This window comes from Nicotiana tabacum, chromosome 6 (assembly GCF_000715075.1).
Source record: "Nicotiana tabacum cultivar K326 chromosome 6, ASM71507v2, whole genome shotgun sequence".
NCBI lineage: Eukaryota > Viridiplantae > Streptophyta > Magnoliopsida > Solanales > Solanaceae > Nicotiana > Nicotiana tabacum.
Genome location: NC_134085.1, coordinates 113,273,655 through 113,297,348, shown reverse-complemented (window position 1 = coordinate 113,297,348; position 23,694 = coordinate 113,273,655). Strand labels below are relative to the sequence as shown.

Here is a 23,694-nt window from a genome sequence, read left to right as displayed (position 1 = left end):
CGGTGTATTACGTTTAACATTCTAAACACACCTCTAATTTTTAAATTTTTTTTTCACTTAAAAAAAAGATTTATTTTTTCCGGAATTTTACAATTATCCAAACGCCCGCTAAAAACTTGAATGGCAACGCTACTCGATTGGGCCGAGCTATCCCTCTGGGACGGCTAGTCGGCTACTGCAAACTTTACCATCAATAATCAGGCAGCTATTCCCTCGACATAAAGTAGACACCAATTCAAAATAAAGTCCCCAACAGTCGTAAATCCGCAAGAATACAATTGACTATATGTACGTGTTTCGTAACGAGGCACTCCTCTATGCATGCAACCTGCTGCTTATTCACTCCTCTAACACGTCATCCATCTTCCACAAATACGTGCCCCTCTTTCTTCCTTAACCTTTCCCTTTCGCCCTTCTATAAATAATAATTCCAAAGCTCCACCAATCCCATACTCTCCTCATCCATTTCAACCCCAGTTTGAAAATCTCAATCAATATTCGCTTGTTTAGTTAGTTCGTTTAACATTTAACCATGGCTGACTACTATGGCCATCAGCATACTCATCATCTTCATCATCATGAGCAGCCTGCACCTAGGTCTTACCAGGTGGTGAAGGCTGCTACCGCCGTTACCGCCGGCGGATCTCTTTTGGTTCTCTCCGGCTTGACTTTGGCCGGCACGATCATTGCACTGACTGTAGCCACTCCCTTGCTGCTGATTTTCAGTCCAGTGCTTGTCCCTGCGACCATTACTATATTCCTCTTGATGTTTGGCTTCTTGGCTTCCGGAGGTTTTGGCGTGGCGGCAATTAGCGTTCTGTCTTGGATCTACAGGTACAATGTCAATAAATATTACTTACTCATTAAATCTTACTATAAGTGAAAAAACTCTAAAATGTCAATAAATAGTACTCCATCCATTCCAATTCGATTTAAGTAAGAAAGAATTTTTAAATTTGTAGACTTAGATATGTTATTAATTACTACTATAAAATTTGTAACATTTGACGTGGATATAAAACTTTTGAAATTTGTGGTCTTTAACTACTACAATATTAGTAGGACTATACGAATTTCTCATTACGAATATTAAAAGTTAAATTATTTTTAAATATAAAATTGTATAATTGTTTTTTAAACAGACTAATTTTCAAATAAAAAAATGTGCAGTTCTTCCTTAAAACTGATCAATAAGAAAATGTTGTCGCCTAAACTGAAATAGGGGGAGCAGTATATAAATTTAGAAGTTATAATTTAGTACAACAACTTCATTACTAAAAAATATAAAATTTAAACCCATGTAGGTACATGACAGGAAGGCACCCACCTGGTGCGGTGCAGTTGGAGCATGCAAGGGACAAACTGGCTACAAAGGCTCGGGAGATGAAAGAAAGAGCTGAGCAGTTTGGACAACAGCAAATCTCCGGCACACAACAGGGTTAATTTGCACTTTGTCAAAAAGTTCAAAACGGAGTTTGGGAAGTGCTGCATTAGTTAGCGAAGGTTCATTTATATGTCCACGTCTTTCTTTCGTTAATCTTCAAGCCCATTTTTTGGGTTTCTTGTTAATTTTTGGGTTTTTTGTTGTTGATTTTTGGGTTCCATACTTATAGGGACTCTTGTTTTTACTTTATTTTAGTAATCTCTAGTTAATGTTTTGCGATCAAATTGAAATAAATAGAGCTGATGCTGTTTGCCGTATAAGCTTTTTTTCCTCCTCCTCGCTTTCCATTTTCTGTCTACGTAAACTGTGAACGTGAGTAGCAATTGGAGGCTGCGTACGCCCTATTTCAGCAATACTATATAAATAAAGAACAATTAACTTAAACTCCGCAACCGCTTAAACTCGCAATATTTTAACAGCGGTGTGTGAGTGTTACCCGTTTGGGGAGCAGGTTGCTCGTCGGCGGTTGATGTGGTATCTGCTTGTGCGGCGTTTTTATTCGTCCTTTAAACGGCTTTGTCGAGTATGTTATTTAGGATACTTTGTTGGTGGCGCTTACTCAGCTGTGGACGTGGAGGCTCCCCTTTCGCGTGAAGCGGTTACACTGTGGATGTGGAGGCTCCCCTTTCGCGTGAAGCGGTTACACTTTCATGAGAGGAGGTTACTTACTTTGCCTGGGTGTAGCATTCGGTGTCACATTCTCCTCGTCTTCTTTGTCATCCTCGTTGATGGTGTTCAAGAGACGTCCATTACTGCTTTTTGTCTTTCATCTCCTTTTCCTGTCATTATTAGTTTGTGCAATCGAAAAAAAGATGGTCGTTGTCATTTTTTTTATCTAGAAGAAACTAAAATTTTAACTAGAAGTCCCCATATACTACGCCAAATTGTTTGACCAAAAAGTGTTTGAGCTTTTTGTTAAACCAATTAATGAGGAAATAAAGAGTGAATCCTAGTTAAACATAATAAATTATAGATCTAAAATCGAAAAATATCAATGGGATGAGACCGTGTTCAAGAACAATAAGTATCAAGTATATGGCCAATGATTGTCAATGAATATAGTAATAGAAGCATGCAATAAATGTAGATAATGGCAATAAATATAATAAGAAGAGATTTATCACCCAAATGTAAGGTGAATTGGACGATTTTCTTCCCTGACAATAACGTGGGGTGGTAGGAAATGAAAATGTGTAAGGGGTCTTTGGATCTTGTGGATGAACAACATAATTGCGAACAATGTAATCAGTGTACAAACTTTGGTATATTCTCTTTAGTCAACCCTTTACAATGTTCTCTTATCAAAAAGTGAAGATCCCCTTTTGTTCTTTATTTTTTCCTATTTATAGGGGATATCCCTAAGAAACTCTAAAAAAGTACAACTGAAAGAGTATTCAATGAAATATTTCTTCTTTCTATTCTAATTTATCCTACTGTTACTTTCATACGCCCGTTACTCGACCTCGGCGCTAATTTCTCTTAAGATGAGTTTTCACCCTTATGTCGTGGTCGATTTAATTCTCGATCACGTCCATTTGTAACTATTAAGTTTAATCCAAATTTTGACCAATACAGAAGGCTCATTTATATGTCCACGTCTTTCTTTCGTTAACCTTCAAGCCCCTTTTTTGGGTTTGTTGTTGATTTTGGTCCCATACTTATAGGGACTCTTGTTTTTACTTTTGTTGAGAAAGGGGGTACATAAGGGTATTTTTGTATTTTCCCTTATTAGACACCACCAATAGGAATGAAGAAGGTGGTTAAGTTAGTTAGCCATGTGAAGCTTATATAAATATACACTTTTAATATTCAATTTTTAAATTAATGAGAATAACACATCTGATGCTATCTTCTTCCTCCTCATTTCTATCTTCTCTCTCATTTTCTCTCGTCCATCTACTACTTCTGCTACTTCATACAATTTCATGGTATCAAAGCATAGCTAGTAAATTCTAGCTTACGATCCATTACAATTCATTTCTTTATCAGTTAAGTCGACTGTTTTCTTTGTCTCTATCTCCTTCTTTTAATTGATTCTTAAACTTCTTGATCAACAATGGTCATCCCTTCAAATCAAACAATGAGGCACATGCAACAACTCCAGTTCCTCCGGCTCCTGTATTAGTGTAAGCACGTGATTTTTGCCCTATGTGAGAATTACTCCCAAAAAATCCAAAATAAAACAATTTTTCTTTGTGTGCAATTTTAGAATTTTTGTGGCATTTTTGATAATTATTTGTATTTCTGTTTGTGCGTGTTTATTGGTTAAATTAATAAAAAATTACAAAAATATGTCGCATTTGCATTTAGTATTTATTTAAGTTTGTTTTACAAAATCATAAAAATAATGTACGTTGCATTTTTAGCATTTAACGTCTAAATTGTGTGATTTTTATAGTTAATTGTTATTTAAATGTGTGATAATTGTTATTTGGATAGATTTTTGAAGTTATAACAGATTTTGAATCAAGGCAGTAACAGTAGTTTTAGGGGTAATACGGGAATTAACCAGTTGCAGATTATTTAATTATGGTGGGGGACAAGACGTAATGATAAAAGCAAAAAGGAAAAGGTGGATAATGATGTCTTCTTTTCAAAAAGAGGGAACAAGGGGGCCCACTTTGATTACTTTTCAAAAAGAGGGAACATGGGGGCCCACTTTGACTACTTTTCAAAAAGAGAGAACATAGGGGGCCCACGTTGACTACTTTTACTAAAGTAAAAGTGTGGGTAATAATAAAAGTTAAAGGGTGCACATAGTGGAAAAAGATTGGGTCTTGCTTTGGGTAAATAAGAGACTCATTTGACACTTAAAAGGAGGAGATTTGGAGGAGAATTTTGGGAGAGATAAAAATTTCAGAACTAAAGAGGAGATAAGAATATACTTTTAATCTTGAAGAAGAGGATTTCTAAAATATCCGAATACTATTTCCGTGTATTCCTGAGTGTGATCTCTGCCTAATGTTTGCTTCCGGGATTTTCAATTGGCTTCTTGAGTTAACTGTTGGTCCTTTGTTATTGCTTTATTGAGTGGTTGCTGGAATTTCTGTTTGGTTTTCAAGTCTACTGCTGGGTTTTCTGACTGCTGGTTGTTTGTTGTTGTTGTGCTGTTTCTACTGCTGCTGATCCTATTCTTCCTTTCCTTGTATTCAAATACCAGGTACACGACTGTAATACTAGCTATTGCAAGCTGAAAAATGTGAAGCGTGAATACATGAAGAATGGAACTTTGAAGTTTTAATTTCGTTTTTTTTTCTTCGTTTCTTTTACTGATTGTATTTAGGCTATTTCATGTGTCACACCTCCTTTTTCCGCCCCCGCGAGGGGTGAAGGAGTTTTTCCAATTAAAGGACAATCGAAACGGGATTTGTTTATTTATTTCAGAGTCGCCACTTGGGAGATTTAGGGTGTCCCAAGTCACCAATTTAATCCCGAATCGAGGAAAAGAATGACTCTGTTTAACAGTCCGCGAACCAGAAATTCGGATAAGGCATTCTGTTAACCCGGGAGAAGGTGTTAGGCATTCCCGAGTTCCGTGGTTCTAGCACGGTCGCTCAACTGTTGTATTTAGCTATTATCTGATTTTTACATGAATAACTTATGTGCTGATTCTACTTTTTATTGCTTTTACATATACATATTTATTCGAGAGAGTGAACGCCGTTTAAAGTATGTTTTCGGATTGCGCCACATCAAATGAACCCGCAATCTTAGGCACACTCTATTCAACGTCTTAGGATTTGGATTCGGGCCGCATAAAATGTCCACCCATATTTAGGAATGTAATTTACTAAAGCCGCGCCTAAAGATTCTAGCGCATTATTATCTTTTGGGAGGGCCATGAAATTCGCTAAACGGCCCTTCCCGACTAAAAAATTTCTTAAACCTTTACTGAGGGTCCTGCAAATTTTTTATTATTATTTTTTTATTTATTTGACGAAACTCGTCTCATTTATTTATTTATTTATTTTTAAAAGGAAAGTAACTACATTTCTATTTTTATTTGTCTCTAAATAAAGAAAAATCCTGGTTAATTACATGCTAAAAAAACCGTAACTTATTTAATTAATAGATTACAACAGATGCTAACGAAAATTATACTTGAACTTGTAAAAATGGAAAATTGTTTCGCGCCTTATTCCATAAGCTAATATTACTAAAAATAGAATTATGTATATAAAAAACGTACAAGATTGGCTAACGTTACTATAGTTAGCCATTTTTAACTGTGGTGAGGTTAACTAAATGATCAAAGCTATAGACTAATTCATTAACCCTAATGGATTCGCAATTTAACTATACTTTATTGAAACTACTCTACATTAGTGTAAGTATACTTAATTATTAATACATAAAATTATCGACTACGACCTTTATTTATTTATTTATTTATTTATTTACTTTTATTATTATTATTGGAGCTATAATGTTGACACTACCCAACCACCTTATTTTTACATTTTTATCAAGTCCACAATCTATCTATGTGAGATTATTTGTAACATGAATTAATGCCAATACTGATGAGAGTATAATCACTTAAGAGGACTAATGGAAATTAGTTTTAACCATCTAAACGAAATACTAATTGGGTTTTGACTAAGTACTTTATCTCATTTATGGACTACTTGAATATATGCATGGAAACAAAAACTAACTAGAGATATGCTACTTATCATGATTTACCCCATTAATCTAATAAAATTGAAAGGTTCATGTTATATCAGCGCATGACCATTTATACGATTCCTTCTCTTTTCAATCCAATTATACAAAAAATAAAAAAAAAATAAAAAAATAAAACAGTTCATAAAAAACTAAATAGACCAGATTGTCTACTATCTGCTTTATTGAAGCGGTTCGATTTTATTGCTGCAATTCAACTTCAAAGCTTTATCACTACAAGATTCGAATGTGTACCTGGAATTCGAACTACAAATAGAGAAAAGAGGTCAGGAGCAACAATGTACAGCAGTAGCACAGCAACAGAATCCCACAGCAAATAACAGCAACAAAACAGCAATAACCAATGTAACAATGGTCAGAACCAAACTGAAAACCCCAGAAAGCCTGGCTGAAAATCAGTAGTACTAAACGCAATCCAACAGAGGCAGTAACACAGTTCTGATTTCAGCCGTAAAGAAAAGAACCTCACTTTCAGTTTTTAGCTCTCAAAGACTGATTTTTAGTTCTGAAAAATTAGTCTATCTCTCACTTTTAAGTTCTGAAAATTTCTGTTCTCTCAATTTCCAGTCTCAATCCTTTTTTTTCCTGTCCCTTTCTCTATATCAACTCCCCTTATTTATAGGCTAGAACTAAACATTATTTATTCAAAGCTTTTCACTTTCAGCCTGTATATTCCCTCCCATGTGCATCTATACACTTTTATCATTAATCTCATGCTTATTTTCTGATTTTTCACCCTTAAAGATACCAGACAGGGTGTATTCTGCACTACTAATTCCTTTTTCATTAAATAATTCCTTAATTCAATTATTCACTGAATATTCAACTGGCAGACTACTAACACTAAACATTTTAAATCTTTTAAACACCCAAAAATATCCCTGAAAATCCCCTATTATTATTGCCTAGCCCTCACTCTTGACAATCTGTATTTAAACCTCTCTGATTTATAACTACACCAAATCACTATACAGCTACAACCAATCCTTAAATCAAATTCACACAAATGATTCAAGTATCAAAACAAACCAAAGAAGTGATTCGGGTTGTACTCGTCCAAACAAAGCAGTCATAAACTATCTTTTCGACGAAGTTGTTCAAATCGAATGTAGCTTATAACGCACACTCAAACAAAAGAAGAAAACCTTGACCAAATAAAAAGGTCTTGAAGAAGAAGGAGAGTTAATGAACAAAACAAGATTACAAAATAACACTTTAAAAAAAGAATCAATAATCCGAAAAAAATAGAATGAACGAAACAAGATTACGAACAACACTTAAAACCAAAAACCCTAACAGAAAATAAATCAAATGAACTAAATAATCTTGAAAGAAAAATCTAAAACTTGAACGAACCCAAGTCGACCTCGGAGTTGAACTACTGGAGGTCGAACGGACTGTTTTGTGGACGTTGAAAAAGGACGAAGCAGCAGCTGGACGTTTGGACTATGGTGGATTATCATGGAGGGACGAGGGTGTCGTGGTGTCGAGGAGTAGCAGCGGCAGCAGCTGGGTTCGCTGCTGCAATGGTCGGCGTGACAGCAACAACGGGGCAGTGAGGCGTGGTGTCGAGGTGTTGGGCAGCAGCAGCAGTGATGGCTGCTGCAGAGGACGTCGCGGGCAGTGGGTGGTTGATGGGGCGCGCATGGTGGTGCGCGAGGATGGCGTTTCGAAGGGGTGGCGATGGTTATGGCGTGAGGTCGTTTTGGACGTGAAAGAAAAAGGAACCATGGCCAAGCTTTACATTTCTCTCTTCGTTTTTCTTCAGTTTCAAATGAGGAAGAAAGTGAACAGTCCCTTCTTCAGTTTTTCAGAAATTTCCTCCACGTTCCTTTTCACTTTTTCCTTTCTTTTCGTTTTAAAACCCACCCCCTTTTCACGTTCTGCCCGTTCTCTTGTTACCTTATTCCAAGAAAAGGACCTCACGCGTGTAGGGGTCCAAGACTTATGTCCCCCATGCGTGGTGGGGTTCCGTCCGTGTTCCCACGCGTGTCCCCCATGTGTGGTGGACTCGGATTATTATGGGCTAAGTCCAAAAATTAGGCCTAAAACGGGTAGTTTGAACCCAAATATTATTCTTTTGCCCAGACCTGAGAATAAAACACGATGTTATTCAATTAATCCCATGGAAGCAAAACAACTACAAAAATAAGACTAACTTTTAAAACAAAACTATTTCTTTCTTCTTCTTTTTTTTTTTAGTATTTTTCAAGATTAAAATAGCTACAAAGCATAAATAAAACTATTTTTGTCATTCTATTTTTTGTATTTTTCAAGATTAAAATGGCTACAAAACGTTAATAACTCTTTTTATTTTTTTATTTTTATAATTTTCGAAATTATACAACGATAAAAATATAAAGTACTATTTCTATATTTTTTAAGTTTAAAATGACTACAAAACATTAATAAAACTATATTTTTTATAATTTTCGAAATTATATAAAGTATAAAAAATAAGGTACTATTTTTGTATTTTTTCAAGTTTATGAGAAATACATAAGCTAAAATTTACATATATATTTTTTGTAATTTTATTTTGCGACGAAATAAGGTAAAATAGTCAAAATAGCTATATTAGACTCAATTCAAATATTAACGTTTTGTAGCCCTCTTTTCTTTCATTTTTTATTTTATTTTATTTTTTTGATAAAACTAAAATTCTAAATTGAGATACAAACTAAATTAACTAAAAAATACTAATTAAACTCCTAACAAAAATTATCATACACAATTAAACACCAATTAAAACAAAATTGCATAATTTGACATTAAATGCTAACAATGCAAAATATTCCTATTTTTGTGACTTTCATTTTTTGTAAAACAAACTTAATTAAATACTAAATGAAAATGTGATATATTTTATATTTTTATTAATTAAAACAAATAAATATGCACTCATAAAAATACAAATAATTATACAAAAATACCACAAAAATAACAAAAATTGCACACAAAGGAAAATTGTTTTATTTTGAATTTTTTGGGAGTAATTCTTTCATAGGGCAAAAATCACGTGATTACATCATGTATTACTATTTAATAATTGGAATAAGAGAAAAATAACATAAGTTGGTCCTTAGTGAATCAGCTTGGCAAAATGGGTTAATTCACTAGCTATGAAAGTTTTAATACGGTCAACAGTAGGTCAATCATGAATGGATAGTTAAATTTAGTTAAAGCCAAACAAGACTAGATAATGTTTAAGTTTAATAATCTTTCTAATAAGCTTTAGTAATTGTGGTTAAATTTAGTTTCAAATGGTTATGAATAATTAATTCCAATAGTTGTTTTTTTTATATAACAATGCTGAGCTTCAATCTAAGTATATTTGATTTCTTTTGAATATTAGTTGTCGAATTTCTTATTTTATTTATAATTTCGATTTTTTTCTTTAAAATTCTTTCATTTAATATTGGTCCTAATCTAGCAATTAGTATGTTACATGTTCTTAATTTTTTCTAACTCCTAATTAATTAGGATCTTCTTTCTTTATTTTAGAGACTAAACTTAATATAAAAAATGTAGTCATTCTAAGATTATCTTTTTTTTAAAAATAAAAATAAAAATAAAAAAAAATAATGAGACGAGCTTCGCCAAATAAAAATGCAAATTGCGGGGCCCTCACAAAATGTATGTGTTAATTACTTAGAACTCGGGATAGGCCGCTTAGCGAACTCCACGGCCTTACCCAAAATAACAACACGCTAGTTTCTTTAGGACGCGTCTTAATTAATCTTACTTTCCTAAACTCGGGTGCACATTTATGTGACCCAAATCCAAATCTCAGCGGAGTCAAAGTGTGTCGACGATCACGGGTACATTGATTGTGACGCGGTTCGAAATACATTTTCACAACGTTGCAATTCCCTGTAAAATAATAATAATGAAAGCGGTAAAGAGTTAAAATCCGCACATAAGCTCATAATTGTATAAAAAAATCAGATAAACAAGCCGAATATGACAGTTGAGCGACCGTGCTAGAACCACGGAACTCGGGAATGCCTAACACCTTCTCCCGGGTTAACAGAATTCCTTATCCGGATTTCTGGTTCGCTGACTGTAATACAGAGTCATTATTTTCCTCGATTCGGGATTAAATTGGTGACTTGGGACACCCTAAAATCTCCCAAGTGGCGACTCTGAAATGAATAAACAAATCCCGTTTCGATTGTCCTTTAATTGGAAAAACTCCTTCACCCCTCGCGGGGGCGGAAAAAGGAGGTGTGACAGCTCTGGCGACTCTGCTGGGGATGGCTTTTAACCCAGAACCACTGGTTCAGGGTTAGAAATTTGAGCTTAGATAAATTGTTATATTTGGCTTTGTCTGATTTTTACATGTTTGAGCCTAATGTGCTAAATGCTGCTTTTACCGTTTTGATATTATCTGAACTATATACAAATTGTGCTGAAACCTTTCTCTTCTTACCTCCGGGGATGTGCTTACGGGTTGAGACTCCCTATTCTATTAGTGTCATACCTTGAAATAAGAAAGAGGCCGGACAAGTTACTAAGCCGGATGGCCCTTTGGTTCCCGGAAAGTTGCCCCCTCCTCGATTCGAGTTGTCCGCTCGGGTACACAGTCTAGAACACCGACTCAGGTTTTAAACATAGAATAACATGACTTCATGCCGGATCCCTAGTAGGAACGATTATTTGCATCATGTTGCAATTTGACTTAGGGGACTCAACACAGGGGTTGGGTCCGTCTAGGACTAGCAACCTGAAATAAAAAGACCATTCTGATGCATCCTATTTGTGCTGTGCATTTATTTATTCCGAACCTGCATGTTGACCAGTTTTTGAATCTCGGGAACGTTGGAAAAAAAGAAAAAAGAAAAAAAAAGAGAAATAGCGGTTAGGGAATTAATTATTTATTTTTGAAAAAAAACCAATGCCCAAATACTGTCAAAACTCTGCCGAAATTTTGAGAAAAAAAAATGTTTTATTAATTTGTTTTACTAAAAGCAAAGGAAAAATAGAAAAAAAAAGAGTCGTTATTCTGTCTTGTTTTCAAAAAATAGAAAAGGAAAATAGTTTGTCTTACCATGAAAAATGAAAATGAAAAGAGTCTTGTTTTTAAAATGGTTTTTTTATTTGTTTATGAAAATGCCAAAAATGAAAATAAAAAAGAGTCGTGTGTTGAACGTGGTTTTATTATTTGTTGCAAATATATATATATAAATCCAAAAAGTATTTTTCTTTATTTCCTTTCTAGAAAAGTTTTTTTAGACCCCCAATTTTCAAAAGAAAAATCCAAAAATATTTTTCACTATTTATTTCATTAGAAAGTTTTTTTTATTGTTTTTTTTTAAAATAAAAATAAAAAATAAAATATTTTCTTTTAATTTCTTTAAAAAAAATCCAAGAAAAATATTTTCATTCTTCTTTCAAAATTGAAAAGAAAATTCAAAAATATTTTTTAGAAGCATTTCTTTCAAAAATGCTCCCTTTCTTCTTTATAAGTCTTTCCTTTCAAAAAAAAAAACAAATAAAAAAAAATTAGTTCATTTACTTCATTCATCATTTCCCGAACTACGCGGGTTTGATTCTCACCGGATGTGAGATACGTAGGCAACCCTCATCGGGTCCAACCTCCCCTTTTTTGCTAAAATAACCAAAAACAAACAAATAAATAAAAAAACATGTCAAATTTTTTGTCATAAAGAAGTCGGGTGACGCTGTTTTGTCAAAACATAGACGAATGTTCCCGAAAGGGACGCCGGAGGGCTGACTTTGCATAAACAGCCACCTTTGGGTCATTTTTTTTAGTATTTTTTGTCTAGTTGACCCACACAGCCTTAAAAATCTTCGTTCCCGAGGTGCTGAAGGGCCGTGTTTGCAACACCAGGTTTTTATTGTAATTTGAAAAAAAAAAAAACAAAGAGTCAGCGGTCAGATGAATACCATTTGGGTTTTTAGTCAAAAATAAGTCGAGCCAGCTTCGACCGCGTCTTAAACCGTTCTTGCCGAAATAGCCTTAGAGTATCTTTCAGTTGTCGAAAGGCTATTTTCGTAAAAGAACGAACAAGTTTGTAAAGTGTCATAAAATAATCCTCTCCGGCCTCAAAATTCATGTGAAATTTGGAAGGGGCCACATTTGCAAAAAATAACCGTTCGGTTGCATTTGTCAAATGGAGAAAGGAAGCTGACCATTTGTTTTTGGAGTTTGTAAATCTTTTGATTAGAATATGTGGGTTGTTTGATTTTCGAGTTTGTAGGTCACCTTCAAACCTTTGAAACCCAGTTTGTTTTAATATGAAAATTGGAAAAAAAAATGTTTTATTATTATTTATCTTTTATTGGTACGAACTACGCAAGGTCTGATTCATGCGGGGTCATGATACGTAGGCAATCTCCATAAGATTCGACCACAACAAAAAATGAAAAAACAAAAAATTAAAAAAAAAATTAAAAAAAAATGAAATGAAAAAAAAAGAAAGAAAAAAAAGAGAAAAAAAGGATGTTGTTAATAATGAGGACCGACTGAGTCCATTCTAACTTGTTTTGTCTTGAATCGCAAGGAAAGTTAAGGTGGTTGGTTTGTGGTAGGCCGGACAATGACACCCAGAATATCGCACAGAATCATTTACCTGCACCTCATGATACACACTCTGCAGGGATCAGGCTTGATAACAGAAGCACTCGAATCCTATTGGGGACTTGTTGACGGAGGTTGATGATATTGAAGCTGGTAATGGTCTTGGCAGTATTGATGCGAAGCTCAGTGGCTAAGATGCCAGTTTTGATAAAGTAGGAGGACGCTCCGTTCCTTGGTTAGCAAGAGAGAAACTTGTGGTGGCTTATTTTGTTGTCATTTCTGTTGACCGGATTATTCTTAGGGTTGTAGTCCGGATATTGTCTTGTGTTAAACTTTCTTATCTTTCCATTTGTCATAGCGGTTTGTTTAAGTTTTGTCCAGTTTGTTTTAGGATTTTATTCTGGTTTGTTTTGTTTGTCTTGTTATTCAAACCATTCCACCGGTAGTCTAAAGCAAATCCGGTCTTTTATTATTTCCAGTCATCTTTATATTTAGTCCTTTTATCATTTTTGTTCAGCGCCGATTCTTGTGACATGACATGCGCACACAGTTTGGGCCTAATCTTAAAAGTTAATCATAAAACCTCGGAAAGGTGATCAGAACGTTTAAAGGAAATAAGGACGGTTTGAGATTATTCGGATCTCGAGTCATGTGGAACTAGGGCAAGTAAAACACAAAGAAAACCGTTAAAAGCAAGATTCGCCAAATTGGCATGAGGGTCGTTCATGATAATGAGGGTGAGAGTGTCGCCCGACAGTGCTTTAGAAATGACAAATGAAAAAGGAAATGTGTGAATATAATTGTCAAGTCCAGCACCCTCAGAAGAGGCTACAAATCTTTGTGTTGTTTACACTTGGCATGTTTTGAAGACTGGAATGACGAAGGTATTTTGTTCTGCTACCTAAACACTTTATCCTTCGTTACCCCTTTTGAGCCTTATTTGTTTTTCTTTCGTACCCCTCTTTCGGAATCAGTAGCAACGACTAGAAAATACGAGCATGGAAGGTAAAGAAAAAGAAAAGAAAAAAAAAAGAAAGAAAAGAAAACAACAAAAGAGAAAGGAGAAATGAGAAAAAGAAAAAAAAAGAGAAAAAAGAAAAGGAAATAATAGGTAAATGAAAGAGAGGAATTGGGAACTACGTTTGACCTGATTCCTCAAAGAGGATACGTAGGCGTTTCACGGCTCGATCATAGGGTGCATAATGTGCATAATGTGCATAGTATGCATAATGTAACATAGTATAACAAAAATAAAAAATCCCCAAGCTAGAAACTGGGGCAAGAGTTGCGCTTGTTGTAAGCAAATATGGTTCTGAAGGTTGTAATTTTGAACCCCAAGTTTATTTTGTTTTGAGCCTTTAATACCTTTTCTTTCTAAGCCTATCCAAAATCCCACATTACGGTCCAAAGAAAGACCTTTTGATCAGTCTTCAAAAGATACCAAGTCAGACAAATGAGAGTCTTACCGGTGAACATAACACTCTGTTCCACAGCAGAAAGGACTCTAATCCCCAGCAGAGAGAATCATACCGGAAACACTCCAAATCCCCAGCTGGAAAGTGATACAAATGAGAGAGTCTTATCGGTGAAAATCTTTACGGACACCATAAGGCGATGAAAGCTGAGAGAAAAACCAAAATGAGAGAGGCTTGATAGTGAAAACCCTTCGGGCACTACAAGTCGAATAAGATTGAGAATCAGATGGGGAATCGCCAAGTGAAGATCTTGAAAGACGATTGACGGCAGAGGATAGGCTACATGTGCATGTCATGATTATTAGAGTCGGTATCTGCGTTTGATAGGCTTTTTATTTATAGTTTCTTTTGTTAAAGAGTCATCTTTTTCCTTCGTCTTTTATTCTGTTCCTTTTTATCTTTCTCCTTTCATAGAAAAATTCCCCAGTAGAGTCTGTTTGGTCAGAACAAGTGAGAAATGACTTCAAAATATGCCATCAGCTTTCCAATTATGCAAGATAAGATCTGACTAGTACATCCAAGTGGTATAGTCAGCAAGGAACAAGCGTGAGGCCAGTGTCAAGAAAGATATCCCCAGCAAAAGGGAATTGACAAAAGAATTGACGAGTGTCAAGAGGGATATCCTTGCCGAAATCAAAGGTGATAAACCTCAAAGCCAAGGCCCGTGGACAAATCAAGAAGAGAAATGATCATGATTTGGGAAATTCATACGAGACTAAAAGGTCGGGGAAATGCCAGTTTCCGAGCTATGCTACAAAAGAAGAGGGATATCCCCAGCAGAAAGGGATTATCCCCAGCAAATAATATCATCCCCAACAAGTTTTGGAACGCAAAGCAAGGAAGGAGAAAGGGAAAACCATCCCAGTAGGAGTATCATAACCAACCACTGCTTTTTAAACTAACAAATTTTGTTTGATTTGAAACAGGTGAAAGAAATAGCATTGATGACGGAAATGCATGCCACAAGGGAGATTGTCAAACTGGGGCAGAAAATTTTCCTTTCATTTAGAAAATTTTCTGAAAGTCAGATACCCATTTGGGGAAGAATAAAGATAGCACCAGTTTCAAGGGAAGTGGTCTTTGAACCGGTGTTACCCCCAGCATAATAAGTTTTAATGAAGGAAGTTGTCCCCCAGTGGACAGAACAAAAGGATGAAACTTGTGCTCGAAAAAAGCAAAAGGCCAGCCTTCCGAAGAATGAAGCACTAGTTTTGAAGGAATCAAAATCCCCAGCAGTGTTATCCTCGACAGCGTTATCCCCAGCTGATAACATTTTATCCCCCAACAGGTAAGTAAATAATTCCCCAACAGTGTTATCCCCAGCAGTTTCGAGGGAAGACAACACAGGTAAGTAAATAATTCAGGAAGAAGGAAATGGTTCACGCATAGGAGACGCACTTCCTAAATTAAGATTTTACCATAGGAGACGCACTTCCTAAGTCTATTTTACCCATAGGAGACGCGCTTCCTAGGTTTTATTTCATGCATAGGAGAAGCACTTCCTGAATTAAGATTTCATGTATAGGAGACGCACTTTCTAAATTATTTTCATTCATAGGAGACGCACTTCCTAGTTTAAATCATTAAAGTTTCACCCATAAGAGACGCACTTCCTAAGTTTATTTTTACCCCTAGGAAACGCACTTCCTAAGTTTATTTTTACCCCTAGGAGACGCACTTCCTAAGTTTATTTTTTACCCATAGGAGACGCACTTCCTAAGTTTAGTTTCACCCATAGGAGACGCACTTCCTAAGTTTAATTTCATGCATAGGAGACGCACTTCCTAAGTTTAATTTCATGCATAGGAGACGCACTTTCTAAATTAAGATTTCATGCATAGGAGACGCACTTCCTAAATTAAGATTTCATGCATAGGAGACGCACTTCCTAAATTAAGATTTCGTGCATAGGAGACGCACTTCCTAAATTAAGTTTGTAGGAGACGCACTTCATAGTTTGAATCATTGAAGGTTCACCCCTAGGAGACGCACTTCCTAGTCTGGTTCATTTAAGTTCATTTGTAGGAGATGCACTTTCTAGTCTGGTTCATTTAAGTTCATTTGTAGGAGACGCACTTCCTAGTTTGAATCATTGAAGTTCCACCCCTAGGAGACGCACTTCCTAGCCTGGGGCTTTCAAGTTATATTTTGCTTTAGGAGACGCACTTCCTGATTTTGGTTCATACATGTTTTACTCGTCGAATAGGATATTTTGGGTTCATCCGCCCTCGAATAGGATATTTTGGGTTCATCCGCCCTCGAATAGGATATTTTGGGTTCATCCGCCCTCGAATAGGATATTTTGGGTTCATCCGCCCTCGAATAGGATATCTTGGGTTCATCCGCCCTCGAATAGGATATTTTGGGTTGTTGAAATCAGGAGCCCGCCTGAAGAGAGGAAAGGCGTTTTATTTTTCAAAGTTGTTGAAGTCAGGAGCCCGCCTGAAGAGAGGAAAGGCGTTTCATTTTTAAAAGTTGTTGAAATCTCGCTAGCCTAAAGAAAGGAATGGCATTTTATTTTCAAAGTTGTTGAAGTCAGGAGCCCGCCTGAAGAGAGGAAAGGCGTTTTATTTTTCAAAGTTGTTAAAGTCAGGAGTCCTCCTGAAGAGAGGAAAGCCGTTTTATTTTTAAAGTTATTTAAATCTCGCCAACCTAAAGGAAGGAATGGCACTTTATTTTCAAAAGTTGTTGTTGAAATCAGGAGTCCGCCTGAAGAGAGGAAAGGCATTTATTTTTCAAAGTTGTTGAAGTTAGGAGTCTGCCTGAAGAGAGGAAAGGCGTTTTATTTTTAAAGTTGTTTAAATCTCGCCAACCTAAAGGAAGGAATGACACTTTATTTTCAAAAGTTGTTGTTGAAATCAGGAGCCCGCCTGAAGAGAGGAAAGGTGTTTTATTTTAAAAGTTGCTGAAATATCGCCAGCCTAAAGAAAGTAATGGCATTTTATTTTTCAAAGTTGTCATTGAAGTCAGGAGCCCGCCTAAAGAGAGGAAAGGCGTTTTATTTTTCAAAGTTGTTGCTGAGGTCAGGAGCCCGCCTGAAGAGAGGAAAGGCGTTTTATTTTTAAAAAGTTGTTGAAACCTCGCCAGCCTAAAGAAAAGAATGGCATTTTATTTTCAAAGTTGTTGAAATCAGGAGCCTGCCTGAAGATAGGAAAGGCGTTTTATTTTTCAAAGTTGTTTGTTGAAGTCAGGAGCCCGCCTGAAGGGAGGAAAAGCGTTTTATTTTTCAAAGTTGCTGTTGAAGTCAGGCGCCCACCTGTATAACAAGAGGAATACTTTTCAGTCTTTACATTTCATGTCTCAGGCGCCCACCTACATAACGAGAGGAATACTTTTCAGTCTTTACATTTCATGTCAGGTGCCCACCTACATAACGAGAGGAATACTTTTCAGTCTTTACATTTCATGTCTCAGGCGCCCACCTGTATAACGAGAGGAATACTTTTCAGTCTTATACTTCAGATCTTGAAATCAGTAACCCACCGGAAGGCAGAAGGTTACAACAGGAATCCCCAGCAGGAAACAATAAAAATCCCCAACACCGGGAAGCAGAAGATTGCAACGAGAGGTCCCAGCACAAATTCAAGCGCATGAGTCAAAAGGAAGAAAAGACGCGTCTTGAAAGAAGCGGCCTATGAACATTAAATTATGCCCAGCATAACAAATCTGATGAAGAGAGCCGTATCCCTAGAGGAATCGCCGAAAAGCTTAATGAATAAAGCCATATCCCCAGCGGACCGAACAAAATGATGACAACTGGTATTCAGAAAAGCAAAAGGCCGGTGTCATCCCCAAAGTCTCGGAAGAAAAGCACCGGAAGAAACACAAGCCGACAATAAAGCAAGGCAACAAGAATAAGTTGAAGATAGATGAGATCTTATAATCCATAGTCTAGCCTAGCTTCTTGTTTTCTTTTAAGCACGGTGTAACAAGGAGATCGATAAGCAGTGGTAATAGCATGCAACAGCAGTAACATTACAGTTCCACGGTAGTCCCAGCTACCAAAACTTCCCGAACTACATTAACCTGATTCCCCTTTAGCCAGGGATATGTAGGAAACCTTTGAAGCAAAGGTTCGGTTAAATCTTTTTCAAAAAATGCTTCACACGGAGTACTCGGATGGGCAAAAATCGCTCACTTTATCTTTGCACGAAAACTCTTTGTGCCTTCGGGCAAAGAGGGGCAGCTGTAAGCACGTGATTTTTGCCCTATGAGAGAATTACTCCCAAAAAATCCAAAATAAAACAATTTTCCTTTGTGTGCAATTTTAGAATTTTTGTGGCATTTTTGATAATTATTTGTATTTCTGTCTGTGCGTGTTTATTGGTTAAATTAATAAAAAATTACAAAAATATGTCGCATTTGCATTTAGTATTTATTTAAGTTTGTTTTACAAAATCATAAAAATAATGTACGTTGCATTTTTAGCATTTAACGACTAAATTGTGTGATTTTTATAGTTAATTGCTATTTAAATGTGCGATAATTGTTATTTGGACATATTTTTGAAGTTATAACAGATTTTGAATCAGGGCAGTAACAGTAGTTTTAGGGGTAATACGGGAATTAACCAATTGCGGATTATTTAATTATGGTGGGGGACAAGACGTAATGATAAAAACAAAAAGGAAAAGGTGGATAATGATGTCTTCTTTTCAAAAAGAGAGAACAAGGGGGCCCACTTTGATTACTTTTCAAAAAGAGGAAACATGGGGGCCCACTTTGACTACTTTTCAAAAAGAGGGAACACGGGGGGGCCACGTTGACTACTTTTACTAAAGTAAAAGTGTGGGTAATAATAAAAGTTAAAGGGTGCACATAGTGGAAGAAGATTGGGTCTTGCTTTGGGTATATAAGAGACTCATTTGACACTTAAAAGGAGGAGATTTGGAGGAGCATTTTGGGAGAGATAAAAATTTCAGAACTAAAGAGGAGATAAGAACATACTTTTAATCTTGAAGAAGAGGATTTCTAAAATATCCGAATACTATTTTCGTGTATTCCTGAGTGTGATCTCTGCCTACTGTTTGCTTCCGGGATTTTCAATTGGCTTATTGAGTTAACTGTTGGTCCTTTGTTATTGCTTTATTGAGTGGTTGCTGGAATTTCTGTTTGGTTTTCAAGTCTACTGCTGGGTTTTCTGACTGCTGGTTGTTTGTTGTTGCTGCGTTGTTTCTACTGCTGCTGATTCTATTCTTCCTTTCCTTGTATTCAAATACCAGGTACACGACTGTAATACTAGCTATTGCAAGCTGAAAAATGTGAAGCGTGAATACATGAAGAATGGAACTTTGAAGTTTTAATTTCGTTTTTTTTTCTTCGTTTCTTTTACTGATTGTATTTAGGCTATTTCATGTATTACTGTTTAATAATTGGAATAAGAGAAAAATAACATAAGTTGGTCTTTAGTGAATCAGCTTGGCAAAATGAGTTAATTCACTAGCTATGAAAGTTTTAATACGGTCAACAATAGGTCAATCATGAATGGATAGTTAAATTTAGTTAAAGCCAAACAAGACTAGATAATGTTTAAGTTTAATAATCTTTCTAATAAGCTTTAGTAATTGTGGTTAAATTTAGTTTTAAATGGTTATGAATAATTAATTCCAATAGTTATTTTTTTATATAACAATGCGAGCTTCAATCTAGGTATATTTGATTTCTTTTGAATATTAGTTGTCGAATTTCTTATTTTATTTATAATTTTGAATTTTTTCTTTAAAATTCTTTCATTTATTGGTCCTAATCTAGCAATTAGTATGTTACATGTTCTTAATTTTTTCTAACTCCTAATTAATTAGGATTTTCTTTCTTTATTTTAGAGACTAAACTTAATAGAAAAAATGTAGTCATTCTAAGATTATCTTTTTTTAAAAAAAAAAAAAATAATAATGAGACGAGCTTCGCCAAATAAAAATGCAAATTGCGGGGACCTCACAAAATGTATGTGTTAATTACTTAGAACTCGGGATAGGCCGCTTAGCGAACTCCACGGCCTTACCCAAAATAACAACACGCTAGTTTCTTTAGGTCGCGTCTTAATTAATCTTACTTTCCTAAACTCGGGTGCACATTTATGTGACCCAAATCCAAATCTCAGCGGAGTCAAAGTGTGTCGACGATCACGGATACATTGATTGTGACGCGATTCGAAATACATTTTCACAACGTTGCAATTCCCTGTAAAATAATAATAATAATGAAAGCGGTAAAGAGTTAAAATCCGCACATAAGCTCATAATTGTATAAAAATCAGATAAACAAGCCGAATATGACAGTTGAGCGACCGTGCTAAACCACGGAACTCGGGAATGCCTAACACCTTCTCCCGGGTTAACAGAATTCCTTATCCGGATATCTTATTCGCGGACTGTAATACAAAGTCATTATTTTCCTCGATTCGGGATTAAATTAGTGACTTGGGACACCCTAAAATCTACCGAGTGGTGACTCTGAAATGAATAAACAAATCCCGTTTCAATTGTCCTTTAATTGGAAAAACTCCTTCACCCCTCGCGGGGGCGGAAAAAGGAGGTGTGACAAATAGGGGTGAATCAAATGCCTGGAATAGATTACAATCACCCATTATTCCTATCTCCAGCAGATGTCAGTGGAATTCAAATCATCTCATTTCAATTGACAGGTATTGAAAACTACTCTATTTGGTTTAGATCAATGAGGGTAGCTCTGTTGGGGAGGAACAAGTTGGGGTTGGTAGATGGTTCTTGTACTAAAGAAAAGTTCCCAAAAATATTATGGAATCATTGGGAAAGAGTTAATGCAATGGTTCTTTCTTGGATTATGAATTCTGTGGCTAGTGGATTACTAGGTGGAATTATGTATGCTTCAAGTGCACAGGCTGTATGGAATGATCTGTTTGAAAGATTTAATAAAATTGATGGTGCAAGATCCTTTAATCTTTACAAAGAAATTGCTACCTTATGTCAAGGAACTTCGTCTGTTTCTGTTTACTTTTCAAAATTAAAGGATTTATGGGAAGAATTTGAAGCATTGGTCCCATCTCCTGGTTGTGATTGTGAAAAATCGAGGGATTTTATAATACATCAGCAGAAACTGAAGTCATTTCAGTTCTTGATGGGGCTGAATGACTCATATAGTCAAGCAAGAAGTCAAATATTGTTAATGAGTTCAATGCCTACTGTGAATCAGGCATATGCTATGATAATCAGTGATGAGAGTCAGAAAACAGTAGCAGCTTCAGCAGGGCTGTTAGGTGCAAATCCAACGAATATAACTGATCAATATGAGGTGGCTATGTATTCAAGAATAGGTGGAAATCAAAGGTTCAATCAGAAAACAAGGAAAAATTATAATGTTCAATGTGATTTTTGCAAACTCAAAGGCCATAGCAAAGAAAATTGTTACAAGATTGTGGGATATCCACTAGAGTTTAAACTTAGAAAGAAAGGGGGAGTTGGGAATTACAATGCTCATAACTCAATGGTTGAGTCTATAACTCAAAACAATGGAAATGCAGGAAATGCAAGATTCAACAATGCAGTTGCCTACAATATTCTAAATGAGGACAATATGCAGAACAGTCAAGCCACTAGTGATATGTTTGGACAATTCTCTGGGTTAATAGATGCTGGAAATCAGTCTATGGGAAAAAAAATAGTCAGTTAAACCTACAAGGTCAGCTAACGAGCTGTACATTCACCAAAGAGCAGTATGAGCAGATTCTTCAGTTACTAAACAGTAACAATACTGGACAAAATTCTAGTGCAAATGTAGCAGGTACATCTAAGTATTTTAAAGAATGGATAATAGATACTGGGGCTACCAACCATATGGTAGCAGATTTAGCCTTGTTGGATAAGTTTACTATAGTACAAACTCAGTATCCAAAAAGATTATTCATGCCTAATGGGGATATTACTCAGGTCACTCACACTGGAGTCAGTATAATATCTAGTAGAGACACAATAACTAATGTGTTCTATATCCGTCAGTTCAAATTTAATCTTCTTTCAGTATCTAAACTGACAAAAGAATTGAGGTGCTTAGTAGCTTTCTTTCCTGATTTTTGCATTTTTCAGGAACTCTTCACTGGGAAGGTGAAAGCGATTGGTAGAGAAAATGATGGGCTGTACATTTTAAGAAGTCAAGCAGAAGGAAATAATTCTAGTGAAATTACTCTAACAGCTACTGAAGGTACAACTACATATGAGATCAAATCAACAGAAGATATAGAGTTGTGGCACAAAAGATTTGGACATGTATCAGCAAATGTCCTTAGAAATTTACTACCTGTTACTGTAGAGGTTATAACAGAAAGAATAAATAGATGTGTTGTATGCCCATGTGCAAAACAAACAACGCAGCCTTTTCCTATTATTTGCATTAAGTCTACTGCTTCTTTTGATCTGATACATGTAGACATTTGGGGTCCCTATAAAGTACCTACATTTGATGGCAACGAGTATTTTCTAACTGTGGTAGATTATTTCTCCAGAAATACATTGTTGTTTTTATTCAAACTCAAGTCTGATGTATGCATTGTTCTTCAACAATTCATAGTGTTTGTAAAAACTCAATTCAATAAAACATTGAAAGTCATTAGAAGTGACAATGGTACTGAATTTGTCAATACAAACTGCAACAAACTATTTACTAATGATTCCTTCAAGGGGATTTACATGATGAAATATATATGGAACTGCCTCAAGGATTTAACAGTCAGGGGGAGACAAGACCAGTGTGTAGACTGATTAAATCCTTGTATGGATTAAAACAAGCACCAAGGCAATGGAATGCACAACTCACTGAGGCCTTCTTAAAAGCTCAATTTGTTCAAAGTCAATACGATCACTCTTTGTTTTTTAAGAAAACCTCAGAAGGTGTCACTATGGTGTTAGTATATGTTGATGACATGCTCATTACTGGAGACAGCCTAAAACTAATAAAAGAAACTAAGGTTGGATTACAACAGGTGTTCAAAATGAAAGACTTGGGTGAACTTAAATATTTTTTAGGCATTGAGTTTGCAAGATCTAGTCAAGGAATCCTAATGCATCAAAGAAAATACACTTTATAATTGATTTCATAAACAGGTTTGGGAGCAGCCAAACCTACTATAACTCCTCTTGATTTCAATATGAAGCTAACAACAAAGGAGTATGATAAATATACAAAGGAAAAGAAGTGGCTGATGAAGATGAAGAACTATCAGATCTGATCCATATCAAAAGCTAATTGGTAAATTGATATATCTAACAATGACTCGACCAGACATTGCATTCAGTGTTCAAACATTGAGTAAATTCTTACAAAAACCAAAAAGATCTCATATGGAAGCAGCACTCAGAATTGTGAGGTATCTAAAACAACAACCAGGACAAGGAATTCTATTATCTAGTAAGAACAATACTGAAATTACAACCTACTGTGATGCAGACTGGGCAGCCTGTCCCCATTCTAGAAAGTCTGTATCTGGTTATTTAATTAAGCTTGGTGAATCTATAGTCTCTTGGAAATCAAAGAAACAAACAATTATTTCCAGAAGTTCAGCAAAAGCTGAATAT

The 23,694-nt window shown here is 35.6% G+C and overlaps 2 protein-coding genes across 2 annotated transcripts; both read left to right on the top strand.

Annotated features, from left to right (window-relative positions):
• The first annotated feature begins 440 nt into the window (after nt 1–440).
• On the top strand, nt 441–1,704 carry LOC107763313 (oleosin L). Its single transcript, XM_016581790.2, has 2 exons — nt 441–834; nt 1,305–1,704. Exons 1-2 carry the CDS (start codon nt 533–535, stop codon nt 1,441–1,443), a joined length of 441 nt encoding a protein of 146 aa, XP_016437276.1. The 5' UTR covers nt 441–532; the 3' UTR covers nt 1,444–1,704.
• Nucleotides 1,705–20,707: 19,003 nt separating this feature from the next.
• LOC142181994 (uncharacterized) lies at nt 20,708–21,796 on the top strand. Its single transcript, XM_075255752.1, has one exon. It carries the CDS (start codon nt 20,708–20,710, stop codon nt 21,794–21,796), a length of 1,089 nt encoding a protein of 362 aa, XP_075111853.1.
• The last annotated feature ends 1,898 nt before the right edge of the window (nt 21,797–23,694 follow it).

Excerpts from the sequence above, each read along its gene's own strand:
- LOC142181994 (XM_075255752.1), top strand. The coding sequence starts at position 20,708 with ATGCCTGGAATAGATTACAATCACCCATTATTCCTATCTCCAGCAGAT.
- LOC107763313 (XM_016581790.2), top strand. The coding sequence starts at position 533 with ATGGCTGACTACTATGGCCATCAGCATACTCATCATCTTCATCATCAT. Across the intron at positions 835-1,304 it reads GTTCTGTCTTGGATCTACAG|GTACATGACAGGAAGGCACC; the intron begins GTACAATGTCAA and ends AAACCCATGTAG.